Raw genomic sequence first — 19624 nt, forward strand, 5'->3', positions numbered from 1 at the left:
CTTGCGTCTAAGGTGTTTGCAGTCTTGTTTCTACACTGGCACAAGACATTGTCCTCCTTGCTCGCTCTTCAGCATTACAGTGGGTATGTGAGGACACTGCAGGCTTTCCTGCTTCCATGCCATACACCCTAATGAATGTCCTACACATGGGCATTCTGTGCTTGTTCCATTTTACCCTTACCAATGCTGGATACATTCTCACCACCAGCCAGCAAAGAACGGGCCAGTACCAACACATTCCTCTGAACAGTCACACCAGGTAGGCTTGGTTTTTGAGTATCTTCTCAGGCCCTCCTGCCAAGAACTGCTCTCACTCTTTAAGACCAAAGAGATCCAACAGCAGCCAAGTCACTCATTTCCCTGTTGCACTGACCAGTCAGTCCCCAAGACGCAACGTGATCTGCTCTGCGAACCCTGAGTCTATTCAGAGACCACCACCAGCACCTGGACTCAGATGCCGCTGCTCTAGCTTCTGTCCATTTTGACTCCTCTGGTCCCAGACAATGGCTGGGATGACCTAGAGTGATTCCCAATAGCAGTCACTTTCAACTATGTTATCTTGATTGTTCCACAAAGCAGGCCACAGAGCATCTAACACAGTCATTAAAGAACAGCCAGATCAGGGCCATAGATTTACAAATTCCGAGCCATTTCCCTATACACTGTGCCAGCTGCCAGCACACGAGGCTCCATGTTGTGGCAGGCATGCTACAACTCAGGTGACGATGTCCAGAGTGTAGACAGTGCACCAGGATTTTCTCCAGGTGACAGAACTAAGTGGAGAAGGGTTACAGCTGAGTCAGTCTCCACGGGGGCAAAGTTGCTATGAAGCTCTCCCACTGATGAGTGAATCCATCAAGGGGAAAGGGACAGGCTACCAGAGTGTGGACTTCGCAACTTCAAGCATGAACCCCGTGTCTGTCACTCAGCGAAGGTCCACTTCCTGGAGGGAATCACCACTGAGCGCCATCTGCCTGCAGGTGGTTCACCTACGGATCCTGTCGAAGAACTAAGAGCTGACGAGCTCCACCCCAGACAGAAGCACACCAGACAATTATTTAAGACCTTTATTAGCAGGTGCTTGCAGTTTGTTGACTTTTTTGAAAAAATCAAGTTGTAAACTTTTATTACAAATTAAAAATGAAGTTCTTAAAAATCTCAACTTGACCAGATATGAAACAATTTAAAAACCTTTAAAGGTGTATTGAGAAAAACCAGGCTTTTTTAAAAAACACGTTTGTCGTTACCAAAAAGAGACATCTTTAGGTAAAAATAATAAAAACCCCATGCTGCATAGATAATGCAGATAGTTCTAGTAATCTGGTCAACGGGCAAAAAGCAAGCACTTAAGGTCTTCAGCTCCAATCTTTTGTTCATTTCTTATTGCTGGAATTTCATATTCATTTCTTCTTGTTGGATGACTAAACTGGAAAGAAAAAACAGCTATCACGCATAGTTCACGGCCAAGTTCAGTACACCGAATGAATGCTCCAGATCACAACACCATCCCAAGATACCAACAAACCTCAAACTGGCTTAACCTAAGACAGCGATTTCACTCAGGAGTGGATGGGGACAAAGCACCACTAACCCCAGACTGAGATGACTGCACACTCCCCAGTGTCAAGTAGAAAACTGGAAATGGGAAGGAACCCCCTGATTTTGGAATGTAAGGGTAAGAAACAAGTGCACCAGTAACTGCATTACCAGGACCCACTGCATCATTGTCTGATCTGCCAGAGGCCATTCTAGAAGTTATGTTCTCACCTTTATTCCAGGCAAGGATAAGTAAATAATTAAAAACTACAAATTCTTACATGATGTTATCAGGGTTAACACTTATCCTAAATAAACATCTAGCTTCCTTGCTCTAGTAGTTACCAATGTGATTGTAACTATTTCAAAGTTAAGATTAGCCAGACTCTCCTCAGCTTTACATCTCTAGTATTCAAACAGAACTGAAACTGGTTGAGGGACCAAATATGGCTTTAACATATAACATGCCTAGATTAATTAAGGTGGGAGACTTGGCTTCCCTTACCCCATGAACACAGGATCCCCCCTACCCCCAGCCACCTGTTAAAACGCAATGGATACCACTCCTGACTACTGGGCCAAGACCAAGACCAAGACCGTCTGGGTGTGCTTACCCGGATGATGGTAGAGATGTTAAGCCGGCATTTACTCAGCCCCGCCCTGCTCAGCCTCGGGAGCGGACGAATTCTCAGCTGGTGGATCGGCTGCTTTTGTCTCTTTGCCATCTTGTGGTTTAGGGTTATCTGGGCGTCTGCGTCGGTAGTTGAAGTTGCGGCGGTACCGACGCTGAGGTGGCTGCTGACCCTGGGTCTCATCTCCTTGGTTTTCCTTGTCTTCTTCATTGCCGTCCTCTCTAGGCTGTCTTTGGCGAGGAGGACCTCTGCAATGAACATCATACAACTGAAGAATGGCAGAAGCAGCTTCCTTCCTGCAACTCACCCATGCACAAAACACGTGGTTCACTCAACTAAATGGCTGTCTGGCCGCTCTCCTTTTATCAAGCAGGATTCATTCAGGCAACTTAGCAAAAACCAAGCACAAGACAATTCACATCTCACAGACCGAGTGTGATGAATGTGCACAAGGAGATGGAAATACAGAGTAGAAGGTTTTTATGGACTGGCAAATATTTGACCGCAGCATACCAGAAAATCACGAAATAGCTAACAACATCATCATCCATTCTGATGGTTGTTTTAAAGTATTTCAATAAGCAGTTTTGTGAACAAGTGCTATTAACCTCAGAGAGTACTTGCAAAAGGAAGGAAATCAAAATCAAGGAAACCATACAAAATTATACAGTCATTTGTCATTAGGGAAATCCAAGTTTAAAGCACAGATACCAATTACACCCAGTGTGCCATGCACACACAAAACGACAGCAAATAAGCTAGTTATGGTGAGGTGTGGGAAAACAAGAACTCTCATACTTCCTGGTAGTAATATAAATGTAAAATTGTACAGCTACCATAGAAAACAGTGACAGTTCCTTGCTAAGCAGAGTTAGCAAGGCCCATAGCTGAGATTATTTACAAAACATTACATGTACATTATGCAAACCACCTATTAATATTCACTAAAGCTAAAAGGTAGGAACAACCCAAATATTGATCAACTGAGGAATACAAAAATATGGTTAGGTACATCATGGAATATATTCTGGACATAAAAAGGAACCAAGCACTGATAAATATAAATGTGCTGAAAAATCTTGAAAATAAATGTGTTAATTCAAAGATGTCAGACATAAAAAGCCAACACTGGATGACTCCACCCGTATGTAATGTCCAGAATAAAGAAATCTACAGACAGAAAGATTAAGAGCCACTGGGCTACACACTATCTGAAAAATAAAGTTCAAGCAGTGTATTCCAGCAATGTATTATCTTCAATGCACTGAGATTAAAGGTATCAGGACTTTTCAAAAAATCAAGGAAGACACTAAGACTTCTTTTTCCTGGAAATGAGCAATGTCATGAAAATGCTGCACATACTCTTGTCCTTCCTTCCACCTGCACTCACAGCTCCCCAGAAAGCCTCAGAATAACCAACATCAGCATCAGGCCTTCTAGATCTACAGGTCACAGTGAGACCTCACATGCGCTTCTATGTATTTCATTTCTTACCTTCACATTCCCCAAAACCATTATTTACCAATCCCAACTCATGCCCCATCCCCAAATCCCTTTCCCTTAGGTCAGTCTTTAGCAAGACAGTACTGACTTCACTCCTCTGCAGCCCAAGTGGTGGCTGCTCTAACTCACCATCACTATTGCTCAGACCCTCCCAGCTCCTGCAACATGAGCCTTTCAATCCTACAGACAGCTCCATTCACTACCCTCTGCTGCTAGAGCCTCAGAGGCAGTTGCTACCTTCAGACTGATCTCTCATCTGGGGTTTGTTTCCAAACTGGATTTCTCAATTTCAAACATCTGACTCTCCAATTATCTCTTACCATTTCTGCCCAATCTGAGCCTGCTCCTCAATTGACTAGAGAAATACAACCATGCTGGGTACACACATTTAAAATTTGTGCTCACTACTCTACTTAAAATTTCTCTTATCTATTTCTCCACCGTGACTAACTTCAAATCTTTGCCCCTAACTTCCCAAATATCCTCTCTCCTTCTGACTCAACCTAGCTAAGACTTCTAGAAGTATTAGTATTTCCACTAATACCCTTGGACCCAGATACTCTGGTTTAAAATCTCTTGAGAGGTAGGGCAACCAGAGATAGAAAAATCTTCCATCTGCTAGTTCACTCCCCAATGAGTGCAACAACCAGTGCTAAGCCAGAAAAAGTCAGAAGTTCCATGCTGGTTTCCCCCATGGGTAGCAGCGGTAATGTACTTGGGCTGCCCTATGCTGCCTTCCCAGGTGCAGCTACATCAGCAGGAAGCCAGACTGGAACAGTCCCAAGACAGAGCTAGTGCTACAGCATCATACAACGCCAGCATTCCCAAGCAGTGGCTTAAACTGACACAATCACCACCAAAATGTATATTCTTAAGAGTGACAAAACAAAAATAATAAAAGTATAACCCTGACTTCAGAATTACTGGTCTACTTCTTCAGACACTCCTAATGCTTTAACAAGAGAACCTTTACCTTTTCTCCCTACCAAGGAAGCAGGCTTCATAGAATGTGGCTTAAACTATTTTCTTACCTGTTCAAGGACAGAAAAACTTGAAATTCCATGCCCTCATTAAAATTAAAAAAAAAAAAAAAAGTAGACCTCATCTACACAAGCTGTTTTTACCAAGTGCCATCAAAGATGCAAAGAACACATTCTCAAAGATAACTGACTTCAAGTTCACCTCTTAGGCATCTGATGAAAGAAAATGTTAGGTGTTAACAAAGGACACAAAAGGACTGCGGGAAAAGCATGACCCTAACACATGCTTGATGGTTTTTTAAAAGTAAAATTGGTTAATGTGGACCATACCTGCGGAATCGTGGTCTATAACCCCGATACATATTCTGTCTCACTGGTCTACCTTGTTCTCCTGCACCCTGGTTGTCAGCACCCTGAGGAGACAGAGGAAATCAAGCCTACTGGATCGGTAACATTAAGGGTAAAATATCAACCATATTTAAAACAAAAATACCCCCAACAACCCAAAATCATTAGTAATTATGACCATACTTTATATTAATCCCCTTGTTATCAGCAATCAAGTGCTTTCCATTGATTAGTTAACAAGTAGGATGATAACTCCAGGAAATGAGTAACACAAAGTCTGATCACAAGTCAGTACATCATGCTGCTGCTGGTTTTTGGTGACACTTACTTCCATCACTTCTCCCTGCACAGGAGGGTTGGAATACTGTGGTCGACGCCCATAGGGTCTCCGCATGTAGTAAGGTGGGAACCTTCGCCTGCGGTAGGGCCGGCGTTGTTGGGCCTGGCCTTCGGGAGCGCTCTCCGATCCCTCATTCTTTTCCCCACTCTCACTATTCTGGTAATTCTGCTGGTAATTGCGTGGAGGACCCCTACGACGTGGGTAGCGTCTATAATGGTTACGGTCTGCTGCATATTTACTGCCTTGCACTGGAACTCCACCAGGACCTGTAACATTTGCTGCCTCCGCACCCTACAAAAGCCATTATACAGTGACAAAGGAAATCAGAACACTTCAACAAATTTCAAAATCAAGCAAAAAAGAAAAATAAAAAAAGCAAATAAAAGGGGAAAAGGGAGGGAGGGGCGGGGATATGTGTGGCCAGGGGTGCATATGAACGACTACACATCAGCTCCTCACTGTTCTGAAGAGATTGCCCTCTAACTGTAGCCAGCACATTAGGCTTGATGCACCTGTGTTCATGTGGTCACCTGAACGCAACCATCCACATTAAAGCCACCATCCTAATGGATGACATCTCCAAATTATTTCCATACCGACCAAAGTCAAACCTTTACACAAAAAGCATCCTCACCTTTTCTCCTTCAACAACATCAAACTCCACAGTCTCTCCATCTCCTACACTGCGAAGGTACTTCCTGGGGTTATTCTTCTTTATGGCAGTCTAGTAATATCACATTCCAAAAATAGATTAACAGGGGAGAATAATGCGCTTTTTCATTTAAAATGTACCAGAGTCAATATTACTTTAGCTTGGATATACACTTATCTTACATTTGCTTTAAATAAGATGAAACCATCAGTGAGATTAGCAAAGTGGGGATCAATGCTACCCCCAGCCTCAACCAAAATACTCCAATTATACAAGACCCCAGCATTTTACCACTTTTTTGCAAAACAAAAACAATTTAACACAAGACAACAATATTTTTAAAAATGCTTTTTTGCAAAAGCATTATATGCAACTCTGAGCAAAATCAGGATATCCATCTATCCCCCAAAGACTGCACTTAATAGTAAAAGCTAGCCCCACACAGGACCAGTTTAGATGACAGGCGAGTTTGGCTTTACATGCTTCAAAGTTGACCAAACCAACTTTGTCCCTGTGTTTCGACATCAAACTCAATTACAAATGTCAACCAAAATCCCTTCCAACCTGTCAGTGGAAATGCAATTCACATGTGTTAACTATGCCATTCTTTATTATGACTGCATGGGACTGTTGGCTATTACCTCCCCAGAACACAATAACCTTAGTGATGTATTACTTCTACTTCTCCAGACTCTTGGGGTAAAGTCAGAGGGAAGAATTAACACCTCACCATTGTAGGTTATACTTTTTACAGGTGCAAGTGGCAGAGTGAGGACTTCTCTAAATCCAGGTCTTAGGACTCCAAATCCCAGCTCCTTCCTACATCACAGTGGTATCCATTACAGGAGCACTCATGCATTTCTGTTTCAGAGGAGGCAGGACAACCGACAAATCTGAGGGCAATTAAACTGTGTTGCCCAGAACTGCAGTCTCCTTCATACACAACGAAGACCAAAGCCAGCCAAAGTCCCAAGAAATAACTACGTGTTGCAACCACTTCCAAAATAAAGAGGAAAGCATATTGGTGACACCTTGTGGGTCAGTACAACTGGATGAGTTCAAATAATTTGATCTCACCTGTCATCTAAACTGTCATGTAAGTTTTCATACCTTTCAGCAATAGCCTGCAGTCAATTACCTGCAGTCACGGGAGATAGCAGAAGTGTGGATAACTGAAATCCCCGACCTTCAGTCAGCATCTTTAGCCCCCACCCCCACCACTGGAGTGCTGTCTACAGGCAGCAAGCCTGACAAGTTCACTGTGTTCCTAAGGCTGCATATTCTTCTGAACATACAGAAGGGAAGTTAACCGACACGTAGAAGAGTTGTCTTTACTCAAAAAACACCAATCTTATAGGCCATTTATTTTAAAATATTCTGAGCAAGTCTGTATTTACTCACATATAGAAATTAAGTCTTTCCGTATTTACACGTGATCCTGCGACTGGGTAGGGTTTTGGCTATATTACAAATGATCCGGTTCCCCCCTTGTCAGTAAATGCTCCAAGCACCAAGCTACAGCAGTCCTCCTCATGAAGCATATTGCCAACCAAGCTCGGTATCTGCCTCAATCAAGGTGCGAGTAGGACTTTAGGTTCTTTTGACTTCTAGATTACAGTACTTAAAAAGTGGTTAAAAATTTCTTAAATTTAGTACAAGGTGACATTTCAAGTCTTAGTGAAAAAAAAATTGCATCACAGAAGTATACATACACAAATGTGCTTTTCCTACCCATTCCACACCTGTGAGCGTAACTCTAATGGAGCCTATGACATATTAAAATTTGAGATATTAGTATTCACTCGGCAGTGGCTTCCTTTGGCAGTCATCTTAATTCCTTAATGTCCAAGCATTTCCAAAACATTTTCTCAAATTATACTTGAGGAGAAAGTTTAGCATGTAGCAGTTATAATTTTCTCTTCTGAAAATGCTGGAAGCCAATCTAAAAATTACTTAACGTACAATCATCAATTGTGCCAAACACTGCCTTTCACTTCATCTTAAACTAGTGAGGACTCCTAAAATAGATTTTCCAAACCAATCAAACCTGCAAAGATTAAAAAGGGGCAGAGGGCAGAGGCAAATAAGCACTACCCATTCCAAACACTCCAGAACGAACAGAAGGACCCCTGTTACTAGGCTGGTGCTCTGGTGCCCATTTCACGACTTTACTGCATCTGTCCTATTCTGTGAACTGTGATCTGTCCTTACCAAAAAGGCAGACCTAACAACACCTGAAAGCATCCTGCCGTCGTTCTAGGTATTAATAGCAACATTAGCTCAAGATTCATGGAGACTATGTTCATCTGAAATTAGGTATGGAAATTTAGTGCAATGAGGTTCAGCAGATGCAGCATTTGAAAAAGCTACAGCTATTAACAAAATACCAATTTGAAGCATCTAATTAAGTAGACTCCATTACAAGGTAGATATTTAACCAGCACACACCCTTCCTGTAGGAATTAAAACCATGTGATGGTTCGACTTAACCTTTTGCAAGGAACACTAATTCAATAAGACATCCAACCTTTTCTTCTCACAAACCTTGAGCCAGAAGTACAAATATCTATACAAGCACTCACCTGGTGTACAAATACATCTTCCTTGGTGTCATTCCTGCAAGACAGAACCAAATTGAACAAATTAGAAAAATGGAATACATTGGTATATTCCCCTCCCCTTTTTGCCCCCAGAGACTTTCTGGTTGCCAATCAGCAACCAGGAAATCTGAAAAGCAAAGTCAAGTAAGCCAGCTCTGCTTTAAAGACATGGTAATGTAAACTGTAATCTCACTGCCCATAAGGATAATCAAAAAGCCTAAGAAAACTAAGTATGGAGCCAGCACTGTGCGGTAGTGGGTAAAGCTGCTGCCTGCAGTGCCAGCATCCCATATGGGCTCCACTTCTGATCCAGCTCTCTGCTATGGCCTGAGAAAGCAGTGGAAGATGGCCCAAGTTCTTGGGCCCCTGAACCTGTGTCAGAGACCCAGAAGAGACTTCTGGCTTTGGATTGGTGTAGCTTTGGGCATTGCAGCCAACTGGGGAGTGAACCAGATGGAGGACTTCTCTCTCTGCCTCTCCTTCTCCGTGTAACTCTTTTAAATAAATAAATACTTTTTTTTTTTTTTTTTGGACAGGCAGAGAGGACAGTGAGAGAGACAAAGGTCTTCCTTTTGCCGTTGGTTCACCCTCCAATGGCCGCTGTGGCCGGCGCACCACGCTGATCCGATGGCAGGAGCCAGGTGCTTCTCCTGGTCTCCCATGGGGTACAGGGCCCAAGTACTTGGGCCATCCTGCACTGCACTCCCGGGCCACAGCAGAGAGCTGGCCTGGAAGAGGGGCAACTGGTAAATAAATAAATTCTTAAAAAAATCAAAGTGTGGCCGACACCACGGCTCACTAAGCTAATCCTCCGCCTTGCGGCACCGGCACACCAGGCTCTAGTCCTGGTCAGGGCACCGGATTCTGTCCCGGTTGCCCCTCTTTCAGGCCAGCTCTCTGCTATGGCCTGGGAATGCAGTGGAGGATGGCCCAAGTGCTTGGGCCCTGCACCCCATGGGAGACCAGGATAAGTACCTGGCTCCTGCCATCGGATCAGCAAGGTGCGTCAGCCATTGGAGAGTGAACCAACGGCAAAAGGAAGACCTTTCTCTCTGTCTCTCTCACTGTCCACTCTGCCTCTGCCTGTCAAAAAAAATCAAAGTGTGACCTACTGAGCCTTAACTAAGTGGGCAGAAGTGACTAGCAACATATGCTCTACCACTCCTTATCCTATTAAACATTAACAATGTTCCAGCACACCCCACCCTTACCTCTGAAGCATGGTTACTGACAGGAAAAGCAGCAACACTTTTTCCCCTTCACCCTCATCATTCCTCTCCCAACATTTCTAACTCCTAAACTTCTTGGAGGTTGTCATAATGTCCTCAGAAGCCTGCCCCACAGGAAGAACTCAGGGTGAACCCAATGTAAATCTTGGACTTTGGGCAACTTAGATGGGTCACACTGTTGTTCTCTCAGTTGCAATAAACTCTGGTTCAGGGTGTTGGTGGTGATGGGAGGACCATGTTTGTAGGAAATAAAGGGCTGTCAAATCTTTATACTTTGAGCCCAATTCTAATCTGTGAACCAGAAATTTCTGAAGGCAGAGAAACAACAAAGCTAAATAAGTACAAACATGACCACAGCCAGTATCATTCCCACCACTCACGTGCCAAGCACTGTACTAGGTAGATAAAGGGTCAGACTGTTTAAGTGGCTGGGTTCAAATACCAGCTCCAGCTCCTCACCCAGCTTTCTAATGTGTATCCTGGGAGGTGGCAATGATGGTTCAAGTAGGTGGGACCCTGCTATCTGTGTGTGAGACCTTGGGTTCCTGGCTCCTTGGCTTAGTTAGACCTGGCTGTTGTAAGCATTTAGGGGAATGAACCGATAATGGGGACTCTGTATGTTTTATTTATTTATAAATGGATAAATACATGTTAACCCCTCACACTCCAAATAAGAACATGACCTAATATTATTGGATGAAAATCTAGAGGCAATCTAAGGAAAGTTTATGTATAAGGAACCCACTTTGTTTTAAAAGCCACTCCAGAATCCATGCAACCATAGATAAGAGGTAACTGAGATATCTTTCCCCGAGGCAAACTGGGGAAAACTCTGGCTAACTGAACGTTAGAAATGAGGAAGTTAAAAAAAAATGATCTGGGTTCTTTAGCTTGGAGGGTGGGATTAGGTGATGATATCAGAACAAGAACCACACTGGAGGAGAAACAATTTTCCAGGTGTTTGGTGACCTGCCCCACCCTCTTCACTGTCAGGAGGTCAGAAGAGGCTCCAATAGTAACTCTAGTATTTAATGACAAAGGGAACAAAGGTTACAGTGAACTAGACCGACCAGCTTACTGATTTGACAGTTTCTTGCTCATCTGTGAAGCAATGTATACACGAAAACAATTCACAAAAGATTAACTTAATTTCAGACCTGAAAGTTGTACCTTGGATTACCAGTACATAAGAACATTTTAATTTATAGGAACAAGATAATTCAAGTAAAAAATTGCAAAAGATAATCATGAGTGACTAAAAATTAATCTTTCAAAAGAAATGATGACTATTAAGACCTAAGAATTGGGACAGGCACTGTGGCATAGTAGGCTAAGCCTCTGCCTGTGGATGGCTGCTGGTTCGAGTTGCGGCTACTCTTTTGATCCAGCTCTCTGCTCATGGCTTGGGAAAGCAGTGGAAGATGGCCTAAGTGCTTGGGCCCCTGTACCCCCATGCGACCCAGAAGTTCCTGGGCTGGCTTTGGACTGACTCAGCTCTGGCCATTGCAGCCACTGGGGGTGGGGGGTGTTAACCAGCGGATGGAAGACCTTTCTCTAACTGCCTCTCAAGATCTGGTATTCTGAGGCCAGCACTGTGGCACAGCAGGCGAGGTCTCCATCTATGATGCCAGCATCCCCTATGGGTGCCGGCTGGAGATCAGATTGCTCCACTTCTGATCTAGCTTCTTGCTCATGTGCCTGGGGAACACAGCAGAAGATGGCCCAAGTGCTTGGGCCCTTGCACCCACTTGGGGCATCCAGAAGAGGCTCCTAACTCCTGGCTTCAGCATGGGCCAGCCTTGGCCATTGTGGCAATTTGGACAGATCTGTCTCTTCCTCTGTGTAACTCTTTCAAATAAAACCCTTTTAAAAAATCTGGTATTCTGAGTGATGCTTAGACTGTTTTAATGTGCTTTGAATTCATTAAAATCCCAACTCCTGCTGAGAAGTTTTCATTACTAATGATAATTCTACACTTGGATCTAAGTGGCTAATACAACTTTCTTTATCAAACCCTATTTAGGGTGGCGTTCACTAGTTATGTCTTCTAATGTAGAGGCAAACAAGTATTCATACACCAAAAGGATTATGTACTGCAACAAAAGAGCATTAGGAAATTTACTGACACTACTGATCTAGTAAGGACAGTCTGAAAGAATAGTACATGGTGGGCAGAGGAAGATGCTCCCTGAGTGCTACCTCTGAGTCCTGGCTGCTCCACTTCTGATCCAGCTTCCTGCTAATATAATCTAGGAAACCAGCAGATAGCCCAAGTATTGGAACACCTGCCACCCACGTGGGAGACCCAGATGGAGTTTGTAGCTCTTCGCTTCAGCATGGTCCAGCACTAGCCTTTACTGGCAAGGAGAGTGAAACCAGTGGATAGGAACATCTTTCTCTTTAACTCTGCCTTTCAAATAAAGTTAAATAAATCTTCAAAAACAGAAGTATATGGTTAGCAATAAAAAGTAGTATCACTACAGGCTAACAATGTCATGCCAGATAAAAGTACTCATTTATCTTGTTGACACTAAGGCAGCCTAAAAGTCAGGGTGCAACTTGTTAACTACCCAGAAACTTAAGGTGTAGTACTGGTCTTCAGCTCCACGGGCCCTGCTCTTTACTATGCTGCCAGCTCAAAAAGGCCCGTTCTGAAATCTGACATCTTATCTTTAGAGGTAGATTACAGAATTATTACATGTAACAGGGTTCTGTGAGAGCAAATGGTAAATATTTAAGGCTTTTTTTGGACCACACAGTGTCTTGTTTTTCTCACACACCTCACCCCCAAAGTCTTTAAAAATGTAAAGACCATTCTCAGCTCACCAGTCATACAAGAACAGGCTGTGGGTGGGTGACGACCCCTGATCTACATCCTTCTTCTACCATTAGCACCCACATACTGTAGGGTTATGGCAGGCCATGTCAAGCTTTTCAATTACGTATTGGGTTGCCTACTAGTCACTAACTTTTAGCCTTCCTTTTGATTAAAACATAATTACCATCACTCCTCTAAACCTATCCAGATTGACAAGTGTCTTAACAGTCAGGGGTCACTGGGTTCAAGACCCAGCCCTACTCCTTATTTCAGCTTTCAGCAAATGAAGACATTGGGAGGGGAGACATGGAGTTGAGTTCATGGCTTCAGCTTGGCCCAGACCAGCCTAGCCTCTCTTCCCCTGAGGGAGGGGCGAGATCCTGCCTTTCAAATAAATAATTAAATTAAAAAGGGACAGGGAAGTAGCCCAAAAACCTAACCCACTCAAAGCAACCTTCTAGCAACTCAAAACAGCAATTACAGCTTGACTAATGCTCTGCATTAGTTTGCTTTTCATGGCCCCCTTCCTCCCTCCCTCTCCCCCACCAAGTGCTGGCTAGCACCTTCACCAACCCTCCCATTCCTAAGACACACACTATTCTAGCTGTACACATTTTAAGTTTTTGCCAATATTGCCTTAAGGGAACCAACTACAATTAAGTTTATCCGAAACAAATACGGATCTTTATTACCTTGCTGTAGACAATCAGCTATTAACCAAGCTGCTATTAACATCTTAATTCACCTAACTGCATAAATTATGCTCCTGTTATAAAACAAATTCCAGGACTCCACCACCTAAAGCATCCAGATACACATTCCCAAATTTGTTTTCTATCTTCGCACTCAATCTACCTTCTACCTTCCACCTTGGGCTGGACTATGGACGCCTACGGGCTGAGACTGTAGGGTAGGAAACACAAACTGCAGTTCCACCACTAGGAAAATGAAAGTTAATACACTATTGTAAGAGATTTGTAAGATCACAAGATCTTACTTTTGGGGGTGGGAAGACAGGAGGGACCACTACTTGGCAGTATTTCTGTGACCTTGTGAACATGGATGACTTCAGCCATTTAAAGATCAGTGGCTAGGGGTGAAGTTTGCACAGCAGTTAAGCCACTTGGGATACTGGCATCTGGCAATACCTTTGTTTCTGATTCAGCTTCCTGGGAAGCAGCAGGTGATGGCTCAAGTATTAGGTGCCTACTACCCACAGATTTGAGTTGCCAGGCCCTGGCTTCTTCTGCCTGGCCCAGTCTTGATTGCTGTGGGCATTTGGAGAGCAAACCAGGACAGACTATCCTGCCTCTTAAGTAAATAAATAGCAAAAATACAGTGGCAGATGTAACCAGTGTAAAGATCTCTCCTCAGGTTCCCAGTTCTGTAGAAGTCTTTACCGCCTTCCCTAGAGGCCCAGCAGTTAGTCACATTATGGTGCACTCACATGGCTTACAAAGTAAAGCCTGAGGCCACGCTCTGCCTGACTTCAGCAGTCCTGGAGACTTTTGGCAATCATCTTCCCACAGGTGTACAAACTTTTTCTGCAAGAGCATTAAATATTTTAGGTGGTTTAAGGTCTTTACTTGAGCCATCACAGCTGCCATCAAGGCCTGCATTAGCAGGAAGCTGGAACCAGGAACTGAGCCCAGGGACTCCTATGTGGAACAGGGATATCCTAAAGGCTAGGCCAAACACCCGCCTCCTTAATTTTTTTAAAAGACAGCTACTGTCCAAACAAAAATAGCCAGAGTAAATTTAGCCAGCAGGTCATCAGTTTGTGACCTCTATTTGATTCTCTTTGCTTCAAATTTCTTGCTCACCTCAAAGCTTCAGGATGAAGTATTTTAATTACTCTGGATAACAGAAAACACTCCAAATTTTGCTCACTGTGAAAGATGCATGTCCCATGGGAAAACAAATCACTTACTCATGGCAATCTTACAAGTTTGGTTGAGTGTGGTTCAATCCTCAACAGCTAATACAATGGGGCAGTAGCATGGAGGAGTCACATGGTTAATTACTTTTTGCAGACAACAAACTACACCAATGTCTAAAGTTCCCAGAATACACTAATAAAATAAAGCTACAACTTTTGCTATTTTAAGAGCTGTATTCTCCTTATTTTAACACCTTTCATGAAATGAAATCAGAGGAAAACCCTTTAATGAAAAATACCCTAAGCTGTTAATTCATCACGAGCAAAAGCTTAGGCTGAAAAGAAACTTACAATGGAAATGTCTTTAAAGGCAGAAAATTTGAAATGCCCTGCAGTTTAATTGTAGACATACCCTAACCTAGAATACATACAGGAACAGTACACGAAAGCCAAGTGCCTTCAATCCAGTCTTGGTATTTTACTACATGAACCACATATAAAACCAACTGCTAACTTCCAAACTGTAGTTAAGAATGTCTTCCTTAATTAAGGCAAGCCTCCCCTATATTTAATTGGAGTCAGATTTTACAGTACTTATTAAACAAAAGTCCCAGAATTCTAACGAGTATAGGAACAAAAAGGGAAGTTTTACCAGAGATTTGGCAAAAATAGCTGAGGTTGGGATACAAAGGAACATCAAAAGCCAGCTTGCGTTTAACTTGCCCTCAAGGATGATCAACTGAATTAACACAAAGCCAAGACAGTCAATGAATGGCATCTCAAGGGATACTAATAAAATGTAAACTACATAGTACACTCTTAACTTGCATAAAAACTGTTCATAACCTATGTCCACTTTACAAAAAATGCAACTGACACATGTTTGACACACACAAAACTACACCATAAAATACATACAAAAACTACAATCTGTCCACTGAGAAGACTGCCAATTATAGACCCCTCCAATGTACCCAGATCTTACTACGTTGGATCAAAGGTTAAAAGCAATGATTCTGAAGATACACCCATAGACCATTATCATTGGCAATTTTGTTAAAAATGTATGCAGACCTAACGAATCCCAAGTTAGAAAGAATGAATTCCGAATTTGCATTTTTACACCCTCCCAAGGTAAGCACACTGAAATCTGGAAACTATTGGTTGGGTTGGGCCAGTAATGAGAAACCAAAAGTAAGATGAAAATATCAACTAAAACACTAATTCAGATGTCAGTTAAAGCAATCAATCATATGGAAGCACAAAGCATTCTGTTCCTTCATGAGTAACCCATTATCAAAAACACTGACAGAAAATCTGGCTTTGGCAGATTTTGGGAGAAACAAAATTGTTTTCCCCCAACTGCAATGTAGAGAGCAGACAGACCATCAAATGCCTATAATCTCCTATTTTGTGTGTTTCCACTATACTCTGGGGTGGATTAACGAACAATTTCCCATCAATTATGTCTGTCTCTTAAAAGCTCGATTTTTCTCATTTGGTGTCCATTTCAAACATTTTCTCTTCCTCTTACACTCAAGCAGTCGTTCAAACGCCTGGCTGTTTAGCACCCTCTAAGGATGTGAGGGAGAACATGCTGACACGGCGCCAGGTGTACCTGTAAGGCCAACACTGCGATTGGCATTCGCGGTGCTCTGCACCCCTGGAACTGCACTACTCGCCTTGGCAGCCATCTTGAACATGATGCCCGGCTCACAAGGGAGCCCACGGAGTACAGTCAACTGCACGTTCCCACCACTACTGCTACAACGGCTCTACGTGCAAACCCTGGAGACGCAGTTCCAGCTTTCCCCTCTCAATGCAGAGAACACTGTTAACGTCCCAGGGCCTGGGGCCACTCTAATAAGCTACTGCCAGGGCTTCAACGAAAATGGGCTCCATCAGTCTAATTCTGGGACAAGGAAGCAGAAGTCAAAACTGAGGAAGGAAAAGGCCCGTTCTCTTTCAGCTATTCACTCTATGAGCAAAGCGTAAGGCAAAGGCATGGAACGCTAAACAAAGGCAGTATCACCCTACGACGTGACAAAACCTTTTACACTGGACACACCGCATCCTGTCACTCCGAAGCTAACAGGCAGGCTGTGTACCGCTGGCTCCCACTCCCGAATACTCATCGCAGCAAAGTCAAAGGCTGCCAAGGACGAGCAAGTCCTGGCCCTCTCTGCCCGCCAGCCTGCCACCGCCGAGCCGCACGCACGGCTGCCACTCCGCCTGCCCTTCTAACCGCACCGGAACCAAGCCTCCGCGGCTAGCCCGACCACCACTTAGCTGCGGAACAAAGGCAATCTCCAGACCCACGCGTCCCCGCAGTCACCCAGGAACTCGATCACGAAACGTGCCGGCGCGCCAGCCGCCGAGCCCCGCAGGGCCCGCGCGCCGGGGTGGGGAGGAGGCTGCAGGGCGGGCATCTCACCTGTTGATGAAACCATATCCGTTCCTTACATTGAACCATTTTACTGTTCCCAAAACCTTCGTTGCTGGAAAACAAAACAAAAGCAAAACAAGCCGCGATCACCACACTGTCCGTTTTTCCTTCCTTTTCCTCCTTCAAGCAGCCCGGCTTCGGCATCCGGCCGCGGCCACCTGACAGCCCTTTCTCCCCGCGAGCGCGGCCGCCTCAGCCGCACACGTGGGTGAGCGCGAAGGCGCGGGCCGCCCCCGGGGCAGGCCCAAGATGGGTGTGTGCGCAGGCCGCGGGCGCGGAGCACGTGAGGGAAGGGGAAGCCGTCCCGGCCCACTCCGGCCTGCGTAGGCGGCGCCGCGCCCTCCGGGCACACGCGGAAGGGAGCTGGGTGGGAGCCGGGAACAACGGCGTGCGGGCGCAGCGCACGAGGCCGGCCGGCGGGCGGGCGCACCGGGGGGGACCCCGCCGCACACGCGGCCGGCGGGCGCGCGGCCGCAGGGGGAGGGGCGCGGGGCCGCGCGGGGTCCACAGGGGGCGCGGGGGCGGCGTGCGCGCGCCGCAGCCCGCGAGGGCCGAGTGGGGGCCGGGGGGAGGGGCGGCCGCGCGCCGCGGACCCGTCCCGCGGGCCGCGCGCGCCCGCCGGCTCGCCCCGCTCCGGCTAACGGTTCCGCGGCCAGGCTTCCCCACGGCCCCACCCCCGTCCGCGTCCAGCCCTCACCGATGACCTTCTTGTCCCCGCCGGCGGGCGCCGCCGATGTGAGGCCGCCCGGGCCACCGCTCCCTGCGCCGCTGCCCGTGGTGCCGGGCTTGGTTTCGGCGGCGCTGAGGGCGGGGGCGGCGGGGGGGGCGGCGGGCGGCTGCTGGGTCTCGGCCTCGCTGCTCATAGTTGCGGTGATGGTGACTGGGGCCGGCTGCGGCAGCTGCGGCTCCTCCCGGGGTGTGATGGTAACTAGGCCGGCGGCGGCGGTGGGGCTGCTCAGGGCTCTCTGGGGTCCGCTCTCCGCTCCCGCTACCGATCGAACTAGCGAGAATGGCGGGACAGGCGGGATAAGCCTTGCGATCCACCCGCCCCCGGCATTGTTCACTGGTCCGCAGTGCTGTCAATCTCACCACCTGACCCCAATTCCTGGCTTCTATTGGCTAACACGTTATCACTCCTCCATTCTCATTGGCCCGTCGGCGGCTAATTCGGCCGACCTACAACCGTTCCTGCCTCCGCCGCCATAGAGACCGGAACTAGAATTAGAGTAGTTACCACAAGAACCATAGAGTACCCGCGAGGATGGGCAGAGGGAACGTGACTTTCACGAGGCTGCATCCCGCGGGCGCTCCACGTTCACGGTTGTATCTATCCCATGCCCGCTGAAGAGAAGGCATGACCAAACACCTGGGCCGTCGTTGCTTGGCTTGACCCGGGGCCACATCTTAGCGCTTCGGAGAGAGGCCTCCCTCTCTCGTCTCCCGTCCTGTCGGGCGAGAGAGCCGTCTTTTTAATGGCCGTGTACTCGCGGCACAGCCGGCGGCTTCTGGAGCTGACTGAAGACGTACGTGCTGGGAGAGCAGTCACCTTGGAGCGGCCACGCAGGCTCTCAGCCGCCGGGCTCAGCGCGTTTGGGGCGGGGGGTGTACTCCGGGGACCTGACTTCCGACCCCCGCGTGCGAGGAGTGTCTTCCTGCTTTAGTCGCCCTTTTTGTACTGGCCACGAGTGGGACTGGATTTCGGATCACGTTTATTGAACAAGCCAGGCTTTACTTTTGCATTTTATCCCTAGAACAACCACGTGAGATAGGAATTAGTGTCCACGTTTCACAAACGCACACCTGAGGCTGCCAGCCTGATGTGGCCGAAGTCTTCCGCCCACTTGGTTCCGTCCTAATTAGGCGTCTCGCGGGGGTTGGGGTGAAACAGTTCGCGAGTCCATCTGCCCTCCGACGGAGACAGAAATTTAAGTACTCAACGCTCCGAACGCCCCGGAGCTGCGAAAGCACAAAGCCTTTTGGGAGTGGAAGCAGGAAGAGGGTGGGGTGCACAGGGAGGGTTGTGGAAAGGCCTGGAGGCAGGAAGAGAAGAGGTCTGGGGAATGCCGGTAGCCCACTAAGACAGGAGTGAAGCCCGGGGCTACAGGGGTAGGCAAGGTCAACTAGCTGTTTGGGCATTTTTATATGTATCTGAAACACAAAGGAAGATACAGAGATTGATCCCATCTGCTGGTTCCCTCCCCAAATGACCCCATCAGCCGGGAGCCAGGAACTCCGTCTGGCTCTCCCATGTGTGTGGAAGGGAGCTGGATTGGAGGTGGAGCAGCCAGGACTCCCACAGGTGCTCTGATGGGATGCTGGTGTCACACGCAGCTACTTAACTCAGTGCACCACAGCGCCAGCTCTTTTATTTATTTTAAAAAATTTTATTTATTTGAAAGGCAGAAAGATTAATTTGGAATTTTTCCAAAGGTCAGGAGTGGAACAGGCAACATTAGTGTTGTGAGTAGGGAATGGCATCCTCTTAAAAAAAAAAAAAAAAAAAAGGCTGCCGAGAGGAGAGCGGTTGTGGAGGAGCAAGGATGGGAAGCCAGTGCAGATCTCACCCGTGTCATCCCGGTCCTAGCCTGGTGGTCCCACCTCCAACAGCCTCAGGCTCAGCCCTGTGCAAAGATCCCTAAAGGACCATGCAGTCCCTCATTC

The 19624-nt window shown here is 46.3% G+C and overlaps 1 protein-coding gene across 1 annotated transcript; it reads right to left on the reverse strand.

Annotated features, from left to right (window-relative positions):
* Positions 1-1064: 1064 nt before the first annotated feature.
* Positions 1065-17929, reverse strand: YBX1 (Y-box binding protein 1; the record flags this gene model as incomplete). Its single annotated transcript, NM_001082785.1, is given in 8 exon segments — positions 1065-1426; positions 2151-2416; positions 4982-5064; positions 5328-5630; positions 5974-6063; positions 8574-8607; positions 16952-17015; positions 17661-17929. Coding segments are annotated over 7 exon segments (975 nt in total). The 5' UTR covers positions 17827-17929.
* Between the last annotated feature and the right edge of the window lie 1695 nt (positions 17930-19624).

Source organism: Oryctolagus cuniculus, chromosome 7 (genome assembly GCF_051225735.1).
Source record: "Oryctolagus cuniculus isolate XC-2025 breed Fujian yellow rabbit chromosome 7, ASM5122573v1, whole genome shotgun sequence".
Classification (NCBI taxonomy): domain Eukaryota; kingdom Metazoa; phylum Chordata; class Mammalia; order Lagomorpha; family Leporidae; genus Oryctolagus; species Oryctolagus cuniculus.